General features: G+C 40.3%; 2 protein-coding genes across 4 annotated transcripts in view; both read left to right on the top strand.

Moving 5' to 3' along the window:
• The first annotated feature begins 4028 nt into the window (after positions 1–4028).
• Positions 4029–17249, top strand: TCEANC (transcription elongation factor A N-terminal and central domain containing). Of its 3 annotated transcripts, none has more exons than XM_086880053.1 (2): positions 4029–4105; positions 15965–17249. In XM_086880053.1, the coding sequence occupies exons 1-2, from the start codon at positions 4051–4053 to the stop codon at positions 17053–17055; spliced, it is 1146 nt and encodes a 381-aa protein (XP_086736179.1). In that variant the 5' UTR covers positions 4029–4050; the 3' UTR covers positions 17056–17249. The 3 variants fall into 3 exon arrangements, with proteins under 3 accessions (XP_086736179.1, XP_023774144.2, XP_023774145.2); XM_023918376.2 differs by lacking the exon at positions 4029–4105 and adding an exon at positions 6292–6391; XM_023918377.2 differs by lacking the exon at positions 4029–4105 and adding an exon at positions 6325–6406.
• The window catches only part of RAB9A (RAB9A, member RAS oncogene family), a 25773-nt gene continuing 11382 nt past the window's right edge, over positions 6332–20722 (top strand). Inside the window, exon 1 of the mRNA XM_086880065.1 lies at positions 6332–6391. The gene's annotated coding sequence lies outside the window, so the exon portion shown is untranslated. The remainder of the gene's footprint in view (positions 6392–20722) is intronic.

Raw genomic sequence — 20722 nt, 5'->3', positions numbered from 1 at the left:
CAGTGCTTAACTAATCAAGTTACTCAGAAGGCTTCATAACACTCCACTGTCTCTGGCAGAATTTCTTCATAATCCTCCTGGCAATTCAATTTCAGGTCTTCCAGGTGGCATGATACCACCATGTACTAGAACTCATACCAGGAGGAAGAGCCAGGAAACACATGGGAAATATCTCTCATCAACACTACCCAGTTAACTTTATGTGCATCATCCTCATAATCCTAAATTCAGCACGTTCCAGAAAATGCACAGCAATCTCAAGACATGGAAATAAACAGCACGGGCAGCCATATCAGGAGAGCTGAGCAGCATTACTGCCAAGCTCATCCACTGCTCCGTGCTGGAGGCTTTATCTCATCACACAGAAACAGCATCAGCTCAACGCCAGCCTAAGGAAATCCAGGGCCTCATCCACCTCCCTCTCAGAACTGGATCAGAGCCTAAAAATGTGAAAGTGACTCTTGAAATGAACAGCCACTCATAAAGTCACTCTTTGTGTGAATCAACACATTTCAAATGCTGTGACTGAAAGAACTCTGAAGAAAGGAAGTCTAAGTCCCAAAGTGTTGACCAGTTCTTGGATTTTCAGTCTTTGAATATGACATTTATATAGGATTCCCTTCCACACATCATTAAGGATGGAGGGAGATGACTGTTCAAAACACTTTGGTCCCTATTTAATTTCATTTTATTTCATTATAATGCTTTGCTTCATGGTTCATATTATGGTTTGAGGATTTTTTCCTCACTTGCTAGTAGAAAGGTAGGGAGCCTTTTCAAAAACAGAATTGCAGTTCTAAATTTGGGCTTTTTTTCCCAAGAACTCTAAAATCAATACAAATTCAGACTTATTGACAGGATAACCTTTAAACAAAGAAATATTAAACTGAAGAAAGCTCTCCAGGAAGAATTACAGTGGTGGCCCATGAAATGAATGTCAAAGGTCCTATTATGACATTAAGATAGGACACAATTTTTAAAATAAAGTAAAAACATATAAAAAAATTATGAATAAATAATATCCATTAATTTGGGGTTGTTTTTTGTTTGTTTATTTTCTTTAAAAAGAACAATTGTTTTAGGAAAAATCCCCCAAATTATAGAGGCTTATTTGAAGCACATACTATTCTGTACAGGAACCTTATGATGAACCAACATTTTTCCAAATAGTTCTCTGGATACTCAATACTTTATCAGCTGGCAGAATATCTCCATCTGTTGAATGGAAGCCTGTGTTTCTAGAAATGCATATACATAGCCAATACTGAAGTTTCAAGGAAGTTATCACCATCAGAGTAGCACTGATATTATCCTGGAAAACCATACAAACACAAAGACATACACATATATCATTACACAGGTATACATATATGTACGAATTTAATGAGTGCAAAATTTCAGTCACAGTTTTTTAAATTTGCTTTACTTCAGAGGTAATTGAGAAAGCATTATTGCATCTGTTCTATAAATGGGAAATTGGAATAATGATCTCTTATTCATTAGATCAAAGACAATTTAATGGAGATTCCATTAACAGTCCTTTGAGTGAGAAACCAGGAGGGGCATCCTCAGCTTTGATTCTGTCTCAAAGGAGGGCTAATCACAAGGAAAAAAAACATGTTCCTTTTCTGATTTCCTGGCGAGGGAGCTCTGTGTCTCTGTAGCAGGCAAGGCACTTTCTGCTGAGCACATAAGGAATCCAGTACGAACTGTTCTCACAATCACACAGGTACAAAAAGACTAAGAAAAACTGGCATTTAAAGCCTTGGAGTCCCAAACGGAAACAAAACTGAACTCCTGGATACAGCAATGGGAGCTGCTGAATTCCTGACATATGTAGGCTACAGAAATACTTGAAAATATGTAACACAGGCCACTGGATGACATGCCACATTTGAACATGGAAGGTTCTGATCCTGTTCTGCTAGTATGTTACTGTGCCACTTCTGGACAGTCATGCTTCAGATTCTTGATCTCTTGCTTCATAAAACTCTTTGACATACTTTTTGTCACACACTTTTTTGCTGTGTGACACACAATGACAAGGGAAGAAGGAAGCCTGATTTCAACTGTGGCCTTCAGCTACTCAGGGCTAACCACTGTTCAATCATGTTCAATTATTGATGAATTCATGAGTTTGGCACAAACTGAGTGAGTGAAGAATTGAACAGCATTAGCAATCATATATGATGCAACCACTGCAGCACTAGCAAGGAAAGGTCTGAGATCACTCAGTGATGAGCACTGATAAACTGGTTCACTACAGTAATTTAATAAATTACTTATCTAGTCTTTTTTTACATCCTATATAACAATGCAAAGCTTTTTTTCACTGTGTGGTTAGTAATGGTGATGTTCATTATGTCAAAATAAGGAAAAAGAGGTCTGCAGTACATTATGTTCTTGCAAAAACATATTTGGCACCTTCAGGTAGGTAAAATCAGATTATAGCATACGGCAACAAAGACCTCATTAGAGAATAAAACCAAAAACATGAATCAAAAAATCATACCAGCATTTTACTGTATCTGAGTATAAACCCCAGCATCATCTATAGATTTGCTGTAGAGCCAAAATTCCAGAAGCAGTAATCTCCTAAAAATCATTTTGAACACCTATGTGAAATATATGTGAAAGGGGAAAGCACAATAACAAAGGTAATGACAAATACTTTACTTTGACTAAACTATATCTTCTTTTAGATGTTTACTGCATAATCAGACATGTCCAGCAGACTTCATTATATCCAAAAGCTGTCACCCTGTGAAATTTTTATATTTCTTTTCTTTAACTCTGTGTATGCCAATAGCTCCATTTAGCATCCAAAAGACTAGTTGGTTATACCAAAAGTAATACAGTACCATGTTGAAAACAAGAAGTTTTACAATGGTTTTTCTTTGCTCTCTGTTAGCCTTAGATCTGATACTCATTTACCTTGTGTGCCACACTGCCTTTCCAAGCCATGTTTGCCAGAGAAGGACCATATCACGACTGAGGTTAAAGTTTAAAATCCCATGAATGTCTTTTATTTTCATTCATCTTAGGGCTGAGAGGAGCATGGCAGAGCTCCCTCAGCCACACATACAGATACCAAAGGAAGGCCATGCCCTGCACAGAGGCCATGGGGCATCATGGTGTCCCTTTCCCCCTACAGCCACGTCATGTGCCAGATCCATGCCCAAAACAGCCTCAGTGAAAACTGAGCCCTCACACCTGAGGCTGCATAGGAGAGCAAGTTATTTCCATGGCTGCTGCCCTCTCGGGAGTGCTTTCACCCTGTGGCAGCCCCGGGCCAGCACAGGAGCCCACAGTGAACACACCTGCCATGGTCATCCAACAGCAGAATCACGGGATCAGTTAGCTTGGAAAAAGCCCTTCGAGACCATCACGGCCAACCTCTGACCCAACACCACCCTATCAACCAGACCATGGCACTGAGTGCCACATCCAGACTTTCCTTAAACACCTCCTGTTTAAGGTCAACCTGCCACCAGTCCACTCCAGCATCGAATCACTCTTTTCGTGAAGAAATTCTTCCTAAAGCCCAATCTAAACCTCTGCCGGCACAATTTGAGGCTATATCCTTCATCCTGTCACTAGTTGCGTGGGAGAAGAGGCCGACCCACAGCTGGCTACAATCTCGTGTCAGGTGGCTGTAGAGAGTGATAAGGTCACCCCTAAGCCTCCTTTTCTCCCGGCTAAACAAGCTCTGCTATCCCAGCCGCTCTTCATAGGGCGTATGCTCCCAACCCTCCACCAGCTCCGCCGCCCTTCTCTGGACACGCTCCAGCACCTCAGTGTCCTCCCCGGAGTGAGGCGCCCAGAATCGGGCACAGCGGTGGGCACAGCGGTGGGCACAGCGGTGCCGAGAACAGGGAGAGAATCGCCTCTCTGGTCCTGCTGGCCACGCTATTTCTGGCACAACGGGACGCGGTTTCTCTTTCCGGGAACAGCCCGCGGCCGCAGTGGAGCGGGCCGAGCCCGGCGCCCGGCAGCGCCCGGGCAGCGGCGGGGCCAGCGCGCAGCCGCCTGGGCCGCGGCCTCGCGGAGATGGCGGCGGAGCGGGGAGCGGGCGGGCGGCGCCATGTCGGGCCCCGCTGCGGAGGTGAGGGCGCCGGCCCGGCTGCCAGGGCACGGGGTGTGCGGGAGCAGCGCTGTGTTTCGCCGGGGGCAGCTGGAGTGCGGCTTCCCCGCCTCAGTAGTGCCTGAGGAGCCGCCGCCCTTGCCTTGGAGCTGGCGGTGAGGTCGGGGGAAAGTCGCAGGAGGCACGAACCGCCCAGCTGCTCCCAGCCCTTGTTTGCCCTTCGTTCATTGCGGTGCACGCCCCGGCTGGCCCTCGGGACCGAGGGGAACGGGGAACCGCGGGAACAGCGCCCTGAGAAGCGGGGGTTTGGTAGGTAGGGCCGTGCTTGCTTTTCCTCCTGCCCCGGCTGTGCGGGCCGGCATTTCGCCCCTGAGCAAGACAGCAGTGCGTCAGAATTAAACTGGACGGGCCCGGGGATGTGCAGCAGGAACGCCTGTGAAGAGCCAGGGGAGGTTTAGGTTGGACATTAGGAAGAATTTCTTCACCGACAGGGTGATTCGATGCTTGAATGGACTGCCCAGGGAGGTGGTGGAGTCACCGTCCCTTCAGGTGTTTGAGGATGTGCCATGGTCTGGTTAACAGGTGGTGTTCAGGCATAGGTTGGACTTGATGATCTCAGAGATCTTTTCCAATCTAATTAATTCTGTGATTTTGTGTAGTTTTAATGAAGAATTTGGAGAAGAACCTGCAGAGTTATCGTTCCAGTGGCATTCTGGATTAGTGTGTGCTGGCCCAGCCATTTCCTGGGGAGTGAACACAGGCAGGTTTGCAGGCTGATCTCTCTCAGGTTTCGTGGCTGGTGAGTGAGATGGAGGTTCCAGTGGTGATGCTCAGCTGCTGGTGGCATGAGCCTGACCCCAAACGTCGGCCAGGACAGGCTGTCACCTGTGGCTGGCTTCGACACCAAGTGAATGTCAGCTACTTCCAGATACAGACAGCTGGGCTGCTGCTCCCCGCTGCCGTAACTGCACTTCTGATTTATACTGAAAGTGGCTCTAATTCCACTCACAGAACAGGCTGTCCTTGGAAGCTGCAGGATGGTTGGTTATCTGTAATGGTGCTATTACTGGAATTCTTTATGTATTTGTTATGTTGGTTTCCAGGCAGCATTGATGTCTTGAAATAAGACGTGCTGGCATAAATATAGAAAGAAGTTAGAGTTCATGCTTTTAAGTGTAGTATTATTTTAATAGTTAAGTATATAAAAATCCATTTAATTTCAAGTGTATTTCACCCCTTGCTTGAACCAGTACATCATGGGTCATTTATCAAGGCTTTAAAGTATTAAGAAATTATGTACTTTCACTTCTTCATATTTTAGCATAAGGAATGTCAGCAGACACTAAATACTATTTTACAAATACCATTTAAATCATACTCTTTATCCATTCAGGATGGATGGCCTTTTCAGGACCATATGTACTCTCCTGCATACAAAGGATTTATTTTAAAAGGAAAAGAGTTTTATAATTTTTCAATGGAAAACCTGTAAAACAACAACAAAGTGATATATAATCTAGGTATGGCCCTGGCAATGGAATGACAAATAAAAATAGTATAGAGCCAAGACTAAACTAAAAAAATGAATGTCAAAGCAATGAAAAGACAGTGTTCATCTGATAAATGATGAAAAGCTTGCAGAAGTTCATAAAGCATGTTCTTATTACTTACATGCTCCATTTTTATATGAATTTGTCAGCACAATTTTCCATAAAAAGACACTGCAAACTATACATTTACCTTTCCTTGTAGCGTGCTAGAATTTAATTCCTTGTATATGAACAAGAATAATCCTTAAAGCTGTTTTGTCAAGGAAATGTGTTCCAAGAGAAAGAATTGTTTATTTCTCTCCAAAATTATTAGTATTTTCTTTCTAAAGTGTTAAGTAAACAAATGTACTTTGCATGGATATGTCTTAAGTACATTTTTACTTACTGATTTAGGCTTCTGACTTCAAGACAGTCTGTTCTGTTGGAGTTCTGTGTCAATGCAGAGCTCAGTGAAAGAAGGAGGTGTGATCCACCTCAGGCAACTGTTGTTTAGATTGAGGTTATCCAGATTTCAAAAAGGCACATCTGCAGGAGACTATAAACAGTGTTTATGGAGACTGAAAAATAGATGGACATGTAAGGAAGCTTGATGATATCTCTCACTTAAAAGCCAGTGTTTAACCTGCAGCTCACAAAATTTTCTTCTTTTCTGTAGGTTTAAAAAGTGCTAATTCTCGTTGGGTAGATGAACAAGAAATTTAAGACGATATTACAAAATAGTGGAGGAAAGCTGTAAAGCCAAGAAGAAACATAAAAGGTAACATCTTTATAGGTAAACAAGAAAAGAATTTTCAGTCTTTTGTAGTTATAATAGAATATGTAAAAGCCTGATTTATTTCTTTTTTCCAAGTACTGGCTACTGGAGCCTTGTTTTGCATAATACTGTAACCTTTCCTTTTTGAAAAGGTATAAGCTCCTAATCATTTTGTCTGCAGTAGAAGGATGGGAAGACTTGAGGCTCACATTTTTAAAAGAAATTCAGAAGAGTTCCTATTTTTTTACTGCTGAGAATATTATAGTGTATAAATCAATCTCAATGTTCTGGGAATTTTGAATTATGATTTCCCAGTCTTTTGATAGAGGACAGTGTTACGAATACTTCTTGTGCACAGACATTGAGTAGAGGGAGCAGAGCAGCTGAGTGATACAATCCCAGTGGTGTTGAAAGAGCGCTGACACATTTAATGTACTGTAACTGTTACCTGTATAAGGCAATACAGTAAAAGTATGTTGAAGAAACTGGCTTCTACTTGGAGATGTCACAGTCTTCCTGAACTTTTTTTAGCTGGTTTGCTGTCTGAAGTGATTGGAAATTTGAATATGAACATTTGCATTCATCCAGATGAATAGTTAGGAGACTAAACTATATTGCATAAAAGCAGTTATTTAATAAATGATGACACCAATCCGCTTAGATCATATTTCTCTTGCCAGGTATGTTTCTTGAGGAAAGAATATTTATAATAGAGGAAGAATGTTTGTTATATCCTATTCCTTGTGGAAAATAGTGAAATACTGTTCATATTGTCTGTCAGATTTAACAACAATTTTTTTATTTTTTTTTCCTGAAATCTGCTACTGTTGGAAAAATATGAATGTTAGAAGCAGTAATTTCACAAAGTGCAAAAAACTCTTTTTCACACAGGGAAGTTTTGGCTCAATACTGAGGCAGGTGATGTTAAAGGATTGATACTAGCATTTTCTGCTTGGCTCAGTTTAAGTTTTGCTCTTCATGATAGGGACATATTGGGAAAATACCAGATGTATTTCTAATAAGCTTGGATTTTTTATGCCGATGATAAGCTGTACTCTTTAGCTTGCTGTTAATATATAATCACAAAAATTATTGTATGGTTTGTGAAAAACCGTGTGCAGCTGCACCAAAAGCCTGAATCTCATGATAAACTTTACTGTAGCAGCTCAGCTTAATTAGTGCAAAATGCATGTAACACTCTGTGTCTCTACTATAGCTAGGTAGTATTAAGTCATGTCTGAGTCATCTGCTTAAGTTCCACTCAACACACTTATTTTCCTGTGTATTGTCACTTGAGGCCAAAATGGGAGTTCATGTTCAGAAAATGTTCCCTGTGTGTCAAAAGCCTGACTTTTGACCTGCTTGAAGCCCCAGCTAGTACCTCTTACTGACAAATAATGTGAAGTCACTGAGAGAAAAGGGATTCCTCTGCCAGCTTTGACAAGGCTTTATCATGAAAATTTGAAAATCCAGAGAGCTCCATGCAACATTTCTGTGACCTTGTGCCCAAACTAGGAAATGGATTTTAGAATAAAAAATAATCTGGTTGTACCTAAGAAAAACAAGGCAAATGTTTCTTTTTGTGAAGTGGTACAAATTTTAAAGCAAATAGATACCCACTTTATTTATACATAATTACCAATAAAACTGTTGATGAAAAATCTCTCAGAACTATATATACATTTTATTATTGCCCCCTGAATCATAATGTAATAGAATATATTGTGAATCTATATATCTGTCCAGTTGTGGAAGAGATTAGCTAATACATCTACTTGACACTTGTAATCGGTAACTTGTTAAAAGTAATTTTTTTTTAACTCCTTCAAATTTTATTTTATTAACAAGGTCAACAATATCAATAAAAACAAAGATTTTATATCAGTGGAATAATGCATTACTTGTAACATTTTCAGTGTTTCAAGTAGTTAACTACTTCATTCAGTAGAAAAATTTACATGCTTAGGGAAGATGGGATATGGGAAAAGCTAAAATATCTTCCAGTGTGAATCAGTTTAACTGTAAATTAAGTTATTAAAAGGAGCTATTTACAAGGTAATGTCTCTTCTGGGATGTGCATCCTCTCTAACATCAGTGGAGCATCCTGGAACTTGAAACAGATGTAGCTGTTCAATTTGTAAAGGATTTTCTCATTTAGTTTTTGCCGTGGAACAAGTCGGGGTTTAATTCATCTGGTGTAGCTGTAATATATTGAACCTTTCTGTGAGCTCTGGGTTACATACTGATGTCAAATGAAGCCAGTGTCTAAGCAGTCTGGTAAGGACAACAGCTTTTCCTATCTCATTAAATCCACGCATGTTTGATCTTATTAGAAAAATATGCTGACAGCTCTGCATTGGGGTTGATCCCTGAGGCTTGAGAATTTCATTATGTGCTCTATTGATTGTTTTATCTTTTTTTTTTTTTTAAAGAATATAAGAATTCAATTTTTAATTAAAAAGGGGGGAGGACACCCAGAAGAGGCAACTCCAAATAAGGATTAAAAATTGACCTTGTGAAAGAGGATACTCTGTGCATCTTCACATGAATGTGATACACTCTACCATCTCTCCTCTTCAGATGTGCTAATTTGGGAAGAAAGCTGTTGGGAATTTCACTGAGGGAAATGCAATGTTGAGACAATATAGCTCCAGATTAGGCAAGGGTATTGTGGTTCAAGCAGTTGCTGATGTAAAAGATACAGAACAAAGCTACTTCTCCACATTAGTACTGTGTACTCCAGTGCTTCTGGATCTGTGAGAGGTTACTCTTGGTCAGTGAGGTGTCAGTGGTCATGGACAGCTGGAAATAACTCTGTTGTATTGCCTCAGTTCTCATTGTATTCACGTAGCTTTATTCATGCGGCTATTCTTTGAAGATGAACTTCGGTCTAGTTCTGAATTTTTTAGGTGTGGAGAGGCAGGAAGAGCTCTGATTTTTGCAGAGATGAAATAAAAGCTCCGGTAAATGGTTTCTTGTGACATCATTGATATTTGCTCTCCCTCTGTATATAGGATGAAGAAATGTTTTTGGGGTTGGAGGCTGGCTGTGAGAATTCTCTGATTTCTGCTTAGGCTTTTGAATGTAAAATAGTATTTGATAATTTTCATTGTTTATATGGGATTTAAGTTGCCCAGAGTAAGCTGGTGTTCCCAGGACTATGCTATGCACCTTCTCTGCTATAACATTGATGTTTTTTAACATGTTTGCAGAACATTTATTCCACTATGACGTGGTTTAGCCCCAGCTAGCAGCCAAGCCTCAGGGAGCCTCTCACTCATGGCCCCACCATTGGGATTGGGAAGACAATCAGAAGGATAAAAACCAAAAAATTCACGGGTTGAGATAAACACAGTTTATTAGGAAAAGTAAAATCTGCACACATAAGCAAAGCAAACCCAGGAATTCATTCACTGCGTCCTATGGGCAGGCAGATGTTCAGCCATCTCCAGGAGAAGAGGGCCCCACCACATGTAACAGTGACTTGGGAAGACAAACTCCATCACTCCAAATGTCCTCCCCTTCCTTCTTCTTCCCCCCACTTTATATCCTGAGCATGAAGTCAGATGGTCTGGAACATCCCTTTGGTCAGTTGGGCTCACCTGTCCTGATTGTCTCTTCCCAGTCTCCCATGCACCCACAACTTCGTCACCAGTGTGGCAGTAAGAAATGCAGAAAAGGCCTTGGCTCTGTGTAAACCCTGCTCAGCAATAACAAAAACCTCTCTATGTCATCAGCCAGTGTCCAGCACAAATCCGGAACACAGCCCCATACTATCCATTGTGAAGGAAATTAGCTCTACCCCAACTGAAACCAGCACACACTGTTGTGTGTAGGAGTGCTTGACTTCTGATCCTTGTCTGGGCTGTAGTCTGGATATTTTTCCAATTACATAGAATTTCTTGAAGAAAAGCTCACCTACAATGGAGGTTGGGATGAGGAAGAGGAAGGCAGGTATTCATTCTTCCAGGACATTCATATGCACTTGCTTGGATGCATTCTGAGTTTGTCTTGTTTTTTCAGGGTTAAGACAAAATGTACTATGGATTTGTATAAGATTAGGTATAAAGCAAAGGCAAAGCATTTTTCCCAAATGCTTTGGAGAGGACTGTTTTTCCTGGGGACTTAATTTGCTCTTAACAGCTGGGTGCTTTTTTGGTTGTTTTTGTTTTGTTTTGTTTGTTGTTTTTTTCTCTTACTTAGTCATTTTACTGTTTAAAAATGTTCTGATTTAACTTGGCATTATTACAAGATGGCTGTATTTTAAACCTGAGGTAGCCTGATGTTTGGGGTTTTTTTAGAAGAAACTGGCTTACAAGGTTTTTATTGATCATCATCATTTATTCTTGTACAGACAAGTGACTCATTATACCATGCAGTAATGATTTGGCAAGAAAGTGCCTCATCAGCACAGCATTACAGAGTCTCATTGCAAATACAAGCCTTGTAACCTTCAGTGTATGCTTGGAATTCAAACAGATTTGGAAAGTCATGGCAGTCAGGTGAAGTCCCTGGTGACTGGAAGAAGGGAAACGTCACTTCCATTTTTAAAAAGAGGAGAAAGGAAGATCCAGGGAACAGATTCAGAGAACTACAAACCAGTGAAGCTCTTCTCTGTACCTAGGAAGAGCCTCCTAGAAGATGTGCTAAGGCACGTAAAAGACAGGAAGGTAATTCAAGGTAGCCAGCATGGCTTTACTAATGGCAAGTCACGCATGACCAATCTGGTGGCATTCTATGATGGAGTGACAGCAAGGGTTGATAAGGGAAGACTGACCAGTGTCATCTATCTAGACTTCTGTAAGGCTTTTATTATAATCCCACATGACATTCTTATCTCCAGATTGCAGAGATATGAATTTGATGGATGGACTCATTCATATTCAGTGGATAAGGAGTTTGCTGGATGGACACAGAGAGTTGTGGTCAGTGGCTCTATGACCAGGTAGACGCTGGTGATGAGTGGTGTCCCTCAGGACTCTCATGGGACTTTAATCTTCATCAGTGACATGGGCAGTGGGATCAGTGCACCCTCAGCAAGTGTGCAGATAGCACAACAGCAGGTCAGGATGCCATCCAGGGGGCCCTGAACAAACTTGAGGAGTGGGCACCACGAGCACCTCATGAGGTTCAACAAGTCCCAGTGCAAGGTGCTTCACCCGGGTCAGGGCAAACCAGACTTGAATACAGGACTGTGAGAAGAAGTCACTGAGAGCAGCCCTGCAGAGAAGGACTTGGGAATTCCTGTGGATGAAAAGCTGGATATGAGCCAAAAGTGTGCGCTTGTGGCCCAGAAGGCCCATGGTACCCTGGGCTGCATCAAAAGCAGCGTAGCCAGGAGGCTGAGGAAGGGGGTTCTCCCACCCTACTTTGCCCTCATGAGACCCCCCCAGGAGTGCTTCATCCAGCTCTGGGGTCCTCAGCACCACAAAAACACAAACTTGTTAGAGCAGGTCCAAAGAAGGACCACAAAGATGGTCAGAGAGCTGAAGCACCTCTCCCATGAAGAGAAGCTGAGAGAGCTGGAGTTGGTCAGCCTGGAGAAGAGGAGGCTTTGGGGAGGCCTTACTGTGGCCTTCCAGTACTTTAAGGTGCTTATAAAAAGGAGGGAAAGGGACTTTCTGTATGGGCAGATAGTGGCAGACCAAATGTCAATGGGCTTAAATTGAAAGAGGGCAGATTTATATTGGATTATATATAAATTATATTAGATGTTAGGAAGAAATTCTTTACCCAGAGGGTGGTGGCACCTGAGAAACCTGGTCTAGTAAATGGCTTCCCTGCCTGTTGCAGAGGGGTTGGAACTAGGTGTTCTTTAAGCTCCCTTCCAGCCCTAACCATTTTGTGATTCTGTCATTGCTAAACTGAAATGCCCTTGTGGGAGTTGTGGGAGTTGTGGGAGGGTCACAAAATTGTGACACTATCATTTGTTCGTTCATTTTCTTTTATCTCTACCTTACCAAAGATGCATGATTCGTTTTATAACTTAAGAAAAAAACCAAGTCTTTCTCAGGTTTCTTGTCTCTTAGAATTAACAACACAGCAGAACAGTGCTGACGGAGTTCGATTCAGTTAATTTTATAAATATTTGCTCAGCAGCATTTGTCAAATTGCATTAAATCAGGTAGAAAAGCAGTCAAATTCCAAATTAAAAAAAAATATCAAAGTGCAGTGTACTGGATAAGGGATATACTCTTTCCCTCCTGTCTGTATCCCAGCATCTATGGACTCTGCACAGTTTTTTTGCCAAAATTAGGCAAATATGTACCTTAAAAATGTGAAGTCTCCTTAAGTTCATCGAGTAATTGTTTTATCTTTTTTCTTCGAAGACTAGAGTTTCTCATGCATATTTCAAAAGATTCCACGGGTTTGCTATGCCACAGCTCCCTCAAGTGGTAGAATAATTTTCCATTTGGAATTGCAGCATGATTTCTGTGACATACTTGCATTCTCTTCAAAAGTTTTTGGGGCTTCTCCCAACTTACTGTTCTATCTGATTTATGACAGAAACGTCAGAGTTCAAAGAACAGCAGTCTGAGCAGGGAAGAACTCAGGTTTGCTATACTTGGGTTCCCAGTGAACTTTGACTAGAAAATTGACTGCAGTATTACCACTGCATCAGTAATTTCAAGTTTCTCCCTATAAGAATGTGAAACGTGTTTTTTACAGTTGTCTGACATAATAATGTTGTGCCTTGATTAGGAAAGGAGAAAAGGTGCTTGGCATTGACTTAATATGAAATACAATGTATGTTCCCTAGTATTAATGAGCTTTGCTTCATTCTTTGAAAGAAACTTTGGAAGTTGGATTACTTTATATGTTCCTTATAAGTTTAGGAATCTTTATTCAATTTCTGTTTGTGTAAACCAGTGGCATCAGTGTCAACATTGGTGATAAATCTGGTCCTTATTTGATTTATAGGGAAACAAATGTACAAACAACTTTTTTTGTGTGTGGTTTTCACCACACTTCCTTTTAATTTGGAAACCAAAATTAAATTTATGCTTGAGTAGTTAGTGTAATATTTCAAAAGTATATATTGCCTTTCACCTTGAAGGTTTTTATAATTTTCTGCAAGCTAGGTACACACAGTAAAGCCAGGACCATTTCAAGAACATTTTCCCTGCAGAGACCTCTCTTATGTCACTGATTATTACCTTTATTCAGTGTTTTTTTCTGCTGTTTCTTATGCTTCTCCCAATTACCAATGAATATCCATCTCCATTAAAATATTTAATTACTTTTTCTGTTACTTTTACCTAACTTTGCTTATTGCATTTGAAGGGAGTCACTCCATCCTACCTCTTTGCTATAATTCGTACATTTTGAGAAAAGCATTTCCTTAGAAGTGATTTTTTTGACTTAAATATTAGTAGTCTATAAGGTAGTTTAATTTCCAAAATTATTTTAAAATAATTGTTTATAATTTGGTGTCCATATTATGATTTCAGTTTGTTTATTTAACTGCTGCCGAAACATTTACAAACTTGAATTTACTGTTGTGTGAATTTGAAAAAGTCAGTGCAGGAGTAAGAAAGTTTTAAATTTCTAATAACTAATTTATTGCCATGGTGTAAGAGTCCTAAAGTAGAGCTTTGCCATGTTGGGGGGCTGTGTAGGGTCAGGTTGATAATGATGAGTAAGGACCACTACCATGAAATAGATGATAGCCACAGACTCTGCATATGGATCTTGCATACGGATTTCTTACAGATCACCCTGCAGTATTGGAGAGGAAGCCTTCTATGACACATAGTCCTCAATGAAAGATCCAAATATCTCAGCTTTGCCACAGGGTAGAAATATATGCACTGACAAATTATCAGCAAAGTTTGTGTGTGATAATTTCTTCATGGGCCCATAGTCCTATATATTTTATATATATAGAGAGAGAGAGAATTTATTGTTTAATCTTGCATTTAGATAGTCTATTTTGTGGTGTGTAAGCATAATGCAGCATATACATAGATAGACACAAGATCTTAAGAAAATGTGGAGTATGCTGGAAGAAGCAGAACTGTTTCTAATGCATAGGGGATTCATACTGGGTTAACATATTACTGTCACCAACTCTTCCCTGGATTGGATGGGAAACAGTAAATCAGCAGATAATAATTTTCTAATGTCAACTTCTTGGTATTCTGGAGACAAGGAATTGTTCTTGCTTTGTGAGGGATCTCCTACATGACAAAGCTCTCCTTTCTGTTCACAGCCTCTGTGTTCCTGTAGCAGAACAGAGGAGCTGATTCACTCACATGTTCTTGTTAGTTTGATGATGCAGAGGACTTAAATATGTGAAAACTGCATCCTGTTTCTCTGAGTTTGAAACTTCATGCGTAATAAATCAGTTTCTGTAATCGCCATTATTGAGGTTTTGTGGGACTTCAAAACATAAGACAAGAGTGTTTAAATACATCTTAAGAGAATGCTGAGAACATTTCCTGTGGATGATGGGTTGGTTCTGTTTCTGCAGAAAAAAAGTGAAGTCTTATTCCCTTTGTCCTTTTCTTTTGTGGAGCTCTGAGGTCCTACCTAAAGTTTGAATTTGTTTCTGTCAGGCAAAAGACAAGTTAGCTGCTGGTGGTCATAGAAACAACAGAGTGTGCAAATAACCAAGCTGTGTCTCTTGTCCCTTCCCTGCTCCTGTTCTCAGGAGTTTTCATCATGGAAACAATGATGCTGCAAGAAACAGGCTTATGAGCGCCTTCCCATACGGATGTGTGTAGCAAGCCTTGTCTCTGTCAGGCAGATGTTTTTTCTGGAGTAGAGTCACGATGGATGCGATTTCAGACAAAACACTGATTTCATGCATGAACTTAGAAGGCTGACTGCAGAAAAAAAGAACACAACACTTAAAACACACCATTCATTTCTGCATTCTACATTTAATTCTTCTTTTCAGCAAGAATAATTATGTTAGGAATATAAAAGTTTTTTTGTATGCAAACTTGCAATAGCAGTGTGGTGAAAAATTTTTGATCAAAGGGCTTGATGAAAAGAAATCAAAAGGAAATACTATTGAAACCATGAGATTCTGCATTCTGAAGGCCCCCTTTGATTTTCCTTTATGCCTCAGAATATATGGGATGCTTTAATAATGCTACAGCTGCAAGAAAATATAGAGGGATATGTCTTTAAGCTTTAAGAATTTTCAAAATTAGTAGATGTCAGCATTTTGGAACTGTTTTGCAGGTGTCACTGTTTTTGAGCTGTTCCATCTTGATAATTCATCTGTAATATGGTACAAGAGCTAGTGAGGGAGGGGGCAGCAGTGGGACCTTAGGTAAAAGTCATGACTTGATTTGCTTCTCCGATAGCTATAAGGAGGAACTTTTGAAAGAGATGTAGCATGATCTCTTGTATAGCAAGTGAAAAGTTGACAGTCACGTAGGAACCAGAATGGTGTTTTTGACTTCTGTACACTATTTCAAGAAAATGGTGGGAAACCCAGTGATATATACAAATAAAATAGTGTAAAATAGCATAAAATTAAAATAAAACCTTTTGTGAATATACAGAAGATAAATTAATGTCATAACTGAAGGAAAGGTGATGATCTTTTTTTTTTGTTTCCAGGTTTAAAAATGTCTGATCCAAAAAATATTGTACACAGAACCCGTTGTATTGAAAAACTGCTGTCTGAGAACAATTTGCAAGATATTGAGGATCATCTTAAAGAACTTGAAGATGTTGATATGACTGTAGAATATCTTCAGGGGACAGAAGTTACCAAGGCTGTATATAGAGTGCTTAAGAGTTGCCCTTCTGGCAAGTTGAAAAAGAAAGCAAAGCAGTTATTGTCAAGGTGGAAAGCACTTTACAAGAATAACTGTGCTCAGTCAATGCAAGTTAAAAAGTCAGATCCTGTGGATGTGAAAGAAGAAATTGAGCATCTCAGTGTAGTTCCTAGAGAGCAGTCACTGTCTGAAGGACCATGTCAGCAGGAGGCATTAGATGGTACTAGTTCCAACATTTTGGTCCCATCACAAACTGTTAAAAATATGGTATGTAATAACGCACAAAGCAGTATGAATCAGCATTCTTCTTTTGAGGAGCAACACACAGTTCATGAAGATTCTAAATCTGTTGTTTGCGAAGCAAGTCTGCAGCAGGATCTGATGAGAGCTCTGAGGTGTAAATGTGTAGATCTTCTTCATAAAGCTTTGATTGGTTCTGGCAAAGATGAAGAAGAAACTGCAAAATGGCTAGAGTTAGCTAAAGAAATTGAAGAATGTATTTTTACTCTTTATGCTAAAAATGATAAAAAGTACAAAAATTGCATCAGAAGTAAAATCTCAAACCTTAAGAACCCTAAAAATTGCCACCTAAAACATAACCTTTTTTCAGGAACTTTGAGCCCAAAGGCTTTTGCTGAGATGACAGTGATGGAAATGGCCAGTGATGAACTGAAACAGCTCAGGGCTGTGTACACAAAATCATCTGTTCAGGAACATCAGCTTCCGCAGGTTATTAATGGCACACAGACAAACAAAGTAAAGTGCAGACGCTGTGAAAAATTTGATTGCACTGTCACTATGATTGCCAGAGGAACTCTCTTTCTTCCAGCTTGGGTGCGAAGCGCAAATCCAGATGAACAAATGTTGACTTACGTTATTTGTAATGAATGTGGGGAACAGTGGTATCACAGCAGATGGATATGTTTGTAATGCTACCCTTCTTTCATAAGGGGCTTGGAAACATGTATGAGAACGTACCTCTGTTGAAACTGGAATTTTAAATTCTGTGCTGATACTATGTGAGTGCTGCCACTAAAAACTGCAAAATCAGAAAACTGCTAATGTATTTTTAAAGATGGCTTGAATGAATCTTACATGTAATAAATAAAATTAATAGGAGTGAATAACTTTCTTGAGTGGATATCCTCTCTGGAGCTAGGACATCTGTCCTGAACTGAGAAAATTAATATTTTTATATAGTGCACATTACCCACAAATAATGAATAGAAGGAAATCCAATGGCAGAAGTTTTTATCCATATTTTTGTTCCGGAGTCAACAGGATTTTCACTGATTGTTTACCAGAAGTATTTATTTAAAAAAAAAAAAAAAATTCCCACTAAGGGAGCTGTAAAAGTAAGAGACCTGTATCTTTTACAAATGCACAACAGGCATTTAGCACTTCAAGGTTAAAATGTATCAGCAGAGCAGAGAAACCTGTGGGTATTGGCTGGAGGAATTGAGGACAGTTTTGCACCCACCTGACTGAGACACAGCTGAGGCTGGTCAGTTCCTCTGGGCTGAGCTGCATGACCTCTCAGAGAAAGGAGTTGAGGGCATGAGATGAGAAAATAGGTGTAGGTGAACTAAATGTCAGCCAGGACTGAAAGACAAGCTTTTATCTATATATGGGGAATATTAAGTGTAACCTGAAATTGCAAAGAGACACTTAAAATATTCTACTGGGGGAAAAAAAAAAGAGGAGAAATCTTTCCATTCAATGAAGGGTTAACAATTACCTTTCAACAGCATTACTTACATTTTTATCATGTAAAAATGTGTGTTTTAGGGGAATTGCACTGATGTAAAATACACATTAAAGCTTTAGGCCAGACCCTCAGTGTTCAACTCTGTAACCAAGGAGTTGCTATCTGGTCTTCCTCCCCGGCCCTTACTTGTGTGCTGGAATGGATACTTACAAGTAGTCCTGCTTACGTGGCAGTATTTTTGTGTAAAGTATTATTGTTAGCTTTCAGTGAAACTTCAGGAGAGCAAACACTCCTGTGTTAGTGGATCACAGCAAGCACAGGGTTGTGTGCAGTCATTTTGAAGGTCATGGTCCTGTTGAGGAGAACTTTATGCCAGCATTCTGCTGTGTCAGAACACCATGCAGCAGAAGACTTTATTTTAGCTGTGAACAACTTATAAATAATTTCTGCCTGAAGTTGGTTTTGAAGCCATTCCAGTAATGCAGACCTCATCCAAGTTTTATCTTGGCAAAGTGAAATACTACAAGGCATGGAATATATATGGACAGAATATATTTCAAGGGTAAAATTTGTATCTGTAACACTGACTGTATTTGTGATGTAATATGTAACATCATTTTCTTTTGAACTGCCCATCACTAAATGTGTAACTGCAGGCTTAAAATATTTGACTGGCTAAGAATATATGCCTTGTCTCAAAATCTCTTTAAAAAGCCAACTTGCAACTACATAGTGTGTACAGCAGCAGGAGGGTGTAGATCACTGGAGTACAGGGAGTAGAGTCCAGAAACAAAAGAAAACTTTGAAAAGTGAGATTCTTTGATATTGTTGAAGTATTTTTATTCAATTCATTCCAGGTGAGAAAAAGATCTCTGAACTATTTTAAGCAGAGACAGTTCATTTGGGTATGATGTTTACCATGTCCATGCTGCTACTCCTACAAGGAGTATGTCATTAGTGGTGATCCCCACAAACATAGAACAAACATGCTGAACAAGGCTAAAGTCTGTGTTTGTCTCCATGGGGTTTTCCAGAAATGCTGTAAATTTCTCCTTGAATACTGTGATTTAACAGCAGCAATAAGATCTTAAACATAAATTGCCCTCAAAGATCAAGCAGCCTGTAGCTGCAGAACTTGTGATATATATGTCATGAAGATGAGAGCTGACTTAACTTCACACAATTTTCTATGTAAAAACAAATATACTATTCCATATCTGAAGTGCTCTATTAACTGTAGTCAATGTTGCTCCCTTAACACCAGTAACAAAACTCCTTCTGGTTCCTAGAGATCCCCTGCCAGATCCACTTCCATCTGTTCTGTCAAGTGCCTTTTCCATCTTTGTCATATCCCTCTTACTGTGCACTTTTTAGGGAGGTACTCAGCTGTCAATTGTTGTTTATAACTCTTTCTTCTTTTCAAAATGAAAAGGAAATTAGCACTGTTTATTTATCATTTAAAGTGTCCGTCTGCTGTGCTATCTACAATTGCTACTAAAGCAAAGAACTGCAACTCTTTAAACAAAAAAACAGCCCTTTTATTGTGCCAAGGAGGAAAGTTAGCTGGTAACAGACTGTGGTTAAGGAGCAAATATGTTGAATTACAGTCCTTCAGGGAATCTGCAGGGTGTAATGGTCCAATTCACTGACTGCCTGGAAGATAAGGGAAGAAACAAGAGCACTTTGATAATTTCTTGGATTGCTCAGGAGCTGGCTTGCTGCATTCGGGTATTAACAGAGCTATAAAGGCAGATGACTTCATATCCCCTTATTTTGTACTGCTGTAATTCAGCCAAGAGGTGACAAAGTCATGTTTTACTGAGACTATGTCATCTCTTGCCAGGATGGGACATAGTCTACTTGCCAGCTATAGATGGTAAAAAGTATTATTCACAAGCTCTTATTATAAGAGAACTTTGCTGATACAGAATTTCCCTCTACTCACACGAAAAAATTGCCCTTTATTTGCCATTGGATGTTTTTTGTGCTATTCTCTCTGACATGGCATAACAACACTTCATGAATTCACCTTTGTGAACAAAATCCTTAAGGTGCAGAGTCAGCTTTCTGATGAAAATGTGCATGTGAGGGTGCAGCAAGGCTGGGTTGCTGCACAGAGGGAGGCAAGCCGGGGGTGGATGCTGGGTGACAGTGGCTTCAGTTAAAAGGGTCACTGTCCGACAGCACCCAAACGAGAGCAAGGCAGGTCTGGACAATAATCTGCCAAAACTCCAGTGAGAACTGGGCAGGTGTGGGGACGTGCTGTGTGATGGAGACTGGTACACAAGGTGGGGTGCAGGAACAGGCTTGTACAGTGTCTGAGCCAAAATGGGCTCTTGCTGACCATGGGAATCTGAAGCAGCTGCCCCCACCAGCACTGCCCCAGCCCTGCTCCCCAAACTGGGATGGTCAAACAGGGCCTTGGACGGGGACAGCCCTATAGCAGCCACCGTTGGGATCTTGCTTGTCTGCAGAATTTAAACAGGAGTGATTTTGGTGCACTTGTTTCAAACTGCTTCCTAGCTGGGCATGTTCTTCTGTCTGACCTCAGAATGGGCAGGTGTGCTTCATGTGACCAGCCTTATCGAGGCAATATTTGTTCTACAGTTTGTGGTGTTCTGTAGCAGCTGCTGGGTTTGTTTCATACATGGTATGTAATGGAGTGGACACAGGGAAAAGGGCCTTCAGTTCCTGATCCTCAAGCACTCATGCATGTGTATTAACCCTAACCCTAACCCTAACCCTAACCCTAACCCTAACCCTAACCCTAACCCTAACCCTAACCCTAACCCTAACCCTAACCCTATGATGCTCTGTTATGCCTATAAAATCATAAGCCTAGTAGCCATGGTTATACCATGGATTCTTTTGTATTTTCTTATATGTTCC

The sequence above is a fragment of the Cyanistes caeruleus genome, chromosome 3 (genome assembly GCF_971803275.1).
Source record: "Cyanistes caeruleus chromosome 3, bCyaCae1.hap1.1, whole genome shotgun sequence".
Classification (NCBI taxonomy): Eukaryota; Metazoa; Chordata; class Aves; order Passeriformes; family Paridae; genus Cyanistes; species Cyanistes caeruleus.
The sequence above is the reverse complement of the archived record's forward strand: the minus strand, read 5'-3'. Positions and strand labels throughout refer to the sequence as shown.

What these genes read in the sequence shown, in the direction of transcription:
- TCEANC (XM_086880053.1), top strand. Translation starts at nt 4,051, where the DNA reads ATGGCGGCGGAGCGGGGAGCGGGCGGGCGGCGCCATGTCGGGCCCCGC. An exon ending in TGTCGGGCCCCGCTGCGGAG is followed by an intron (nt 4,106 to 15,964) that starts GTGAGGGCGCCG and finishes TTTTGTTTCCAG; the next exon opens with GTTTAAAAATGTCTGATCCA.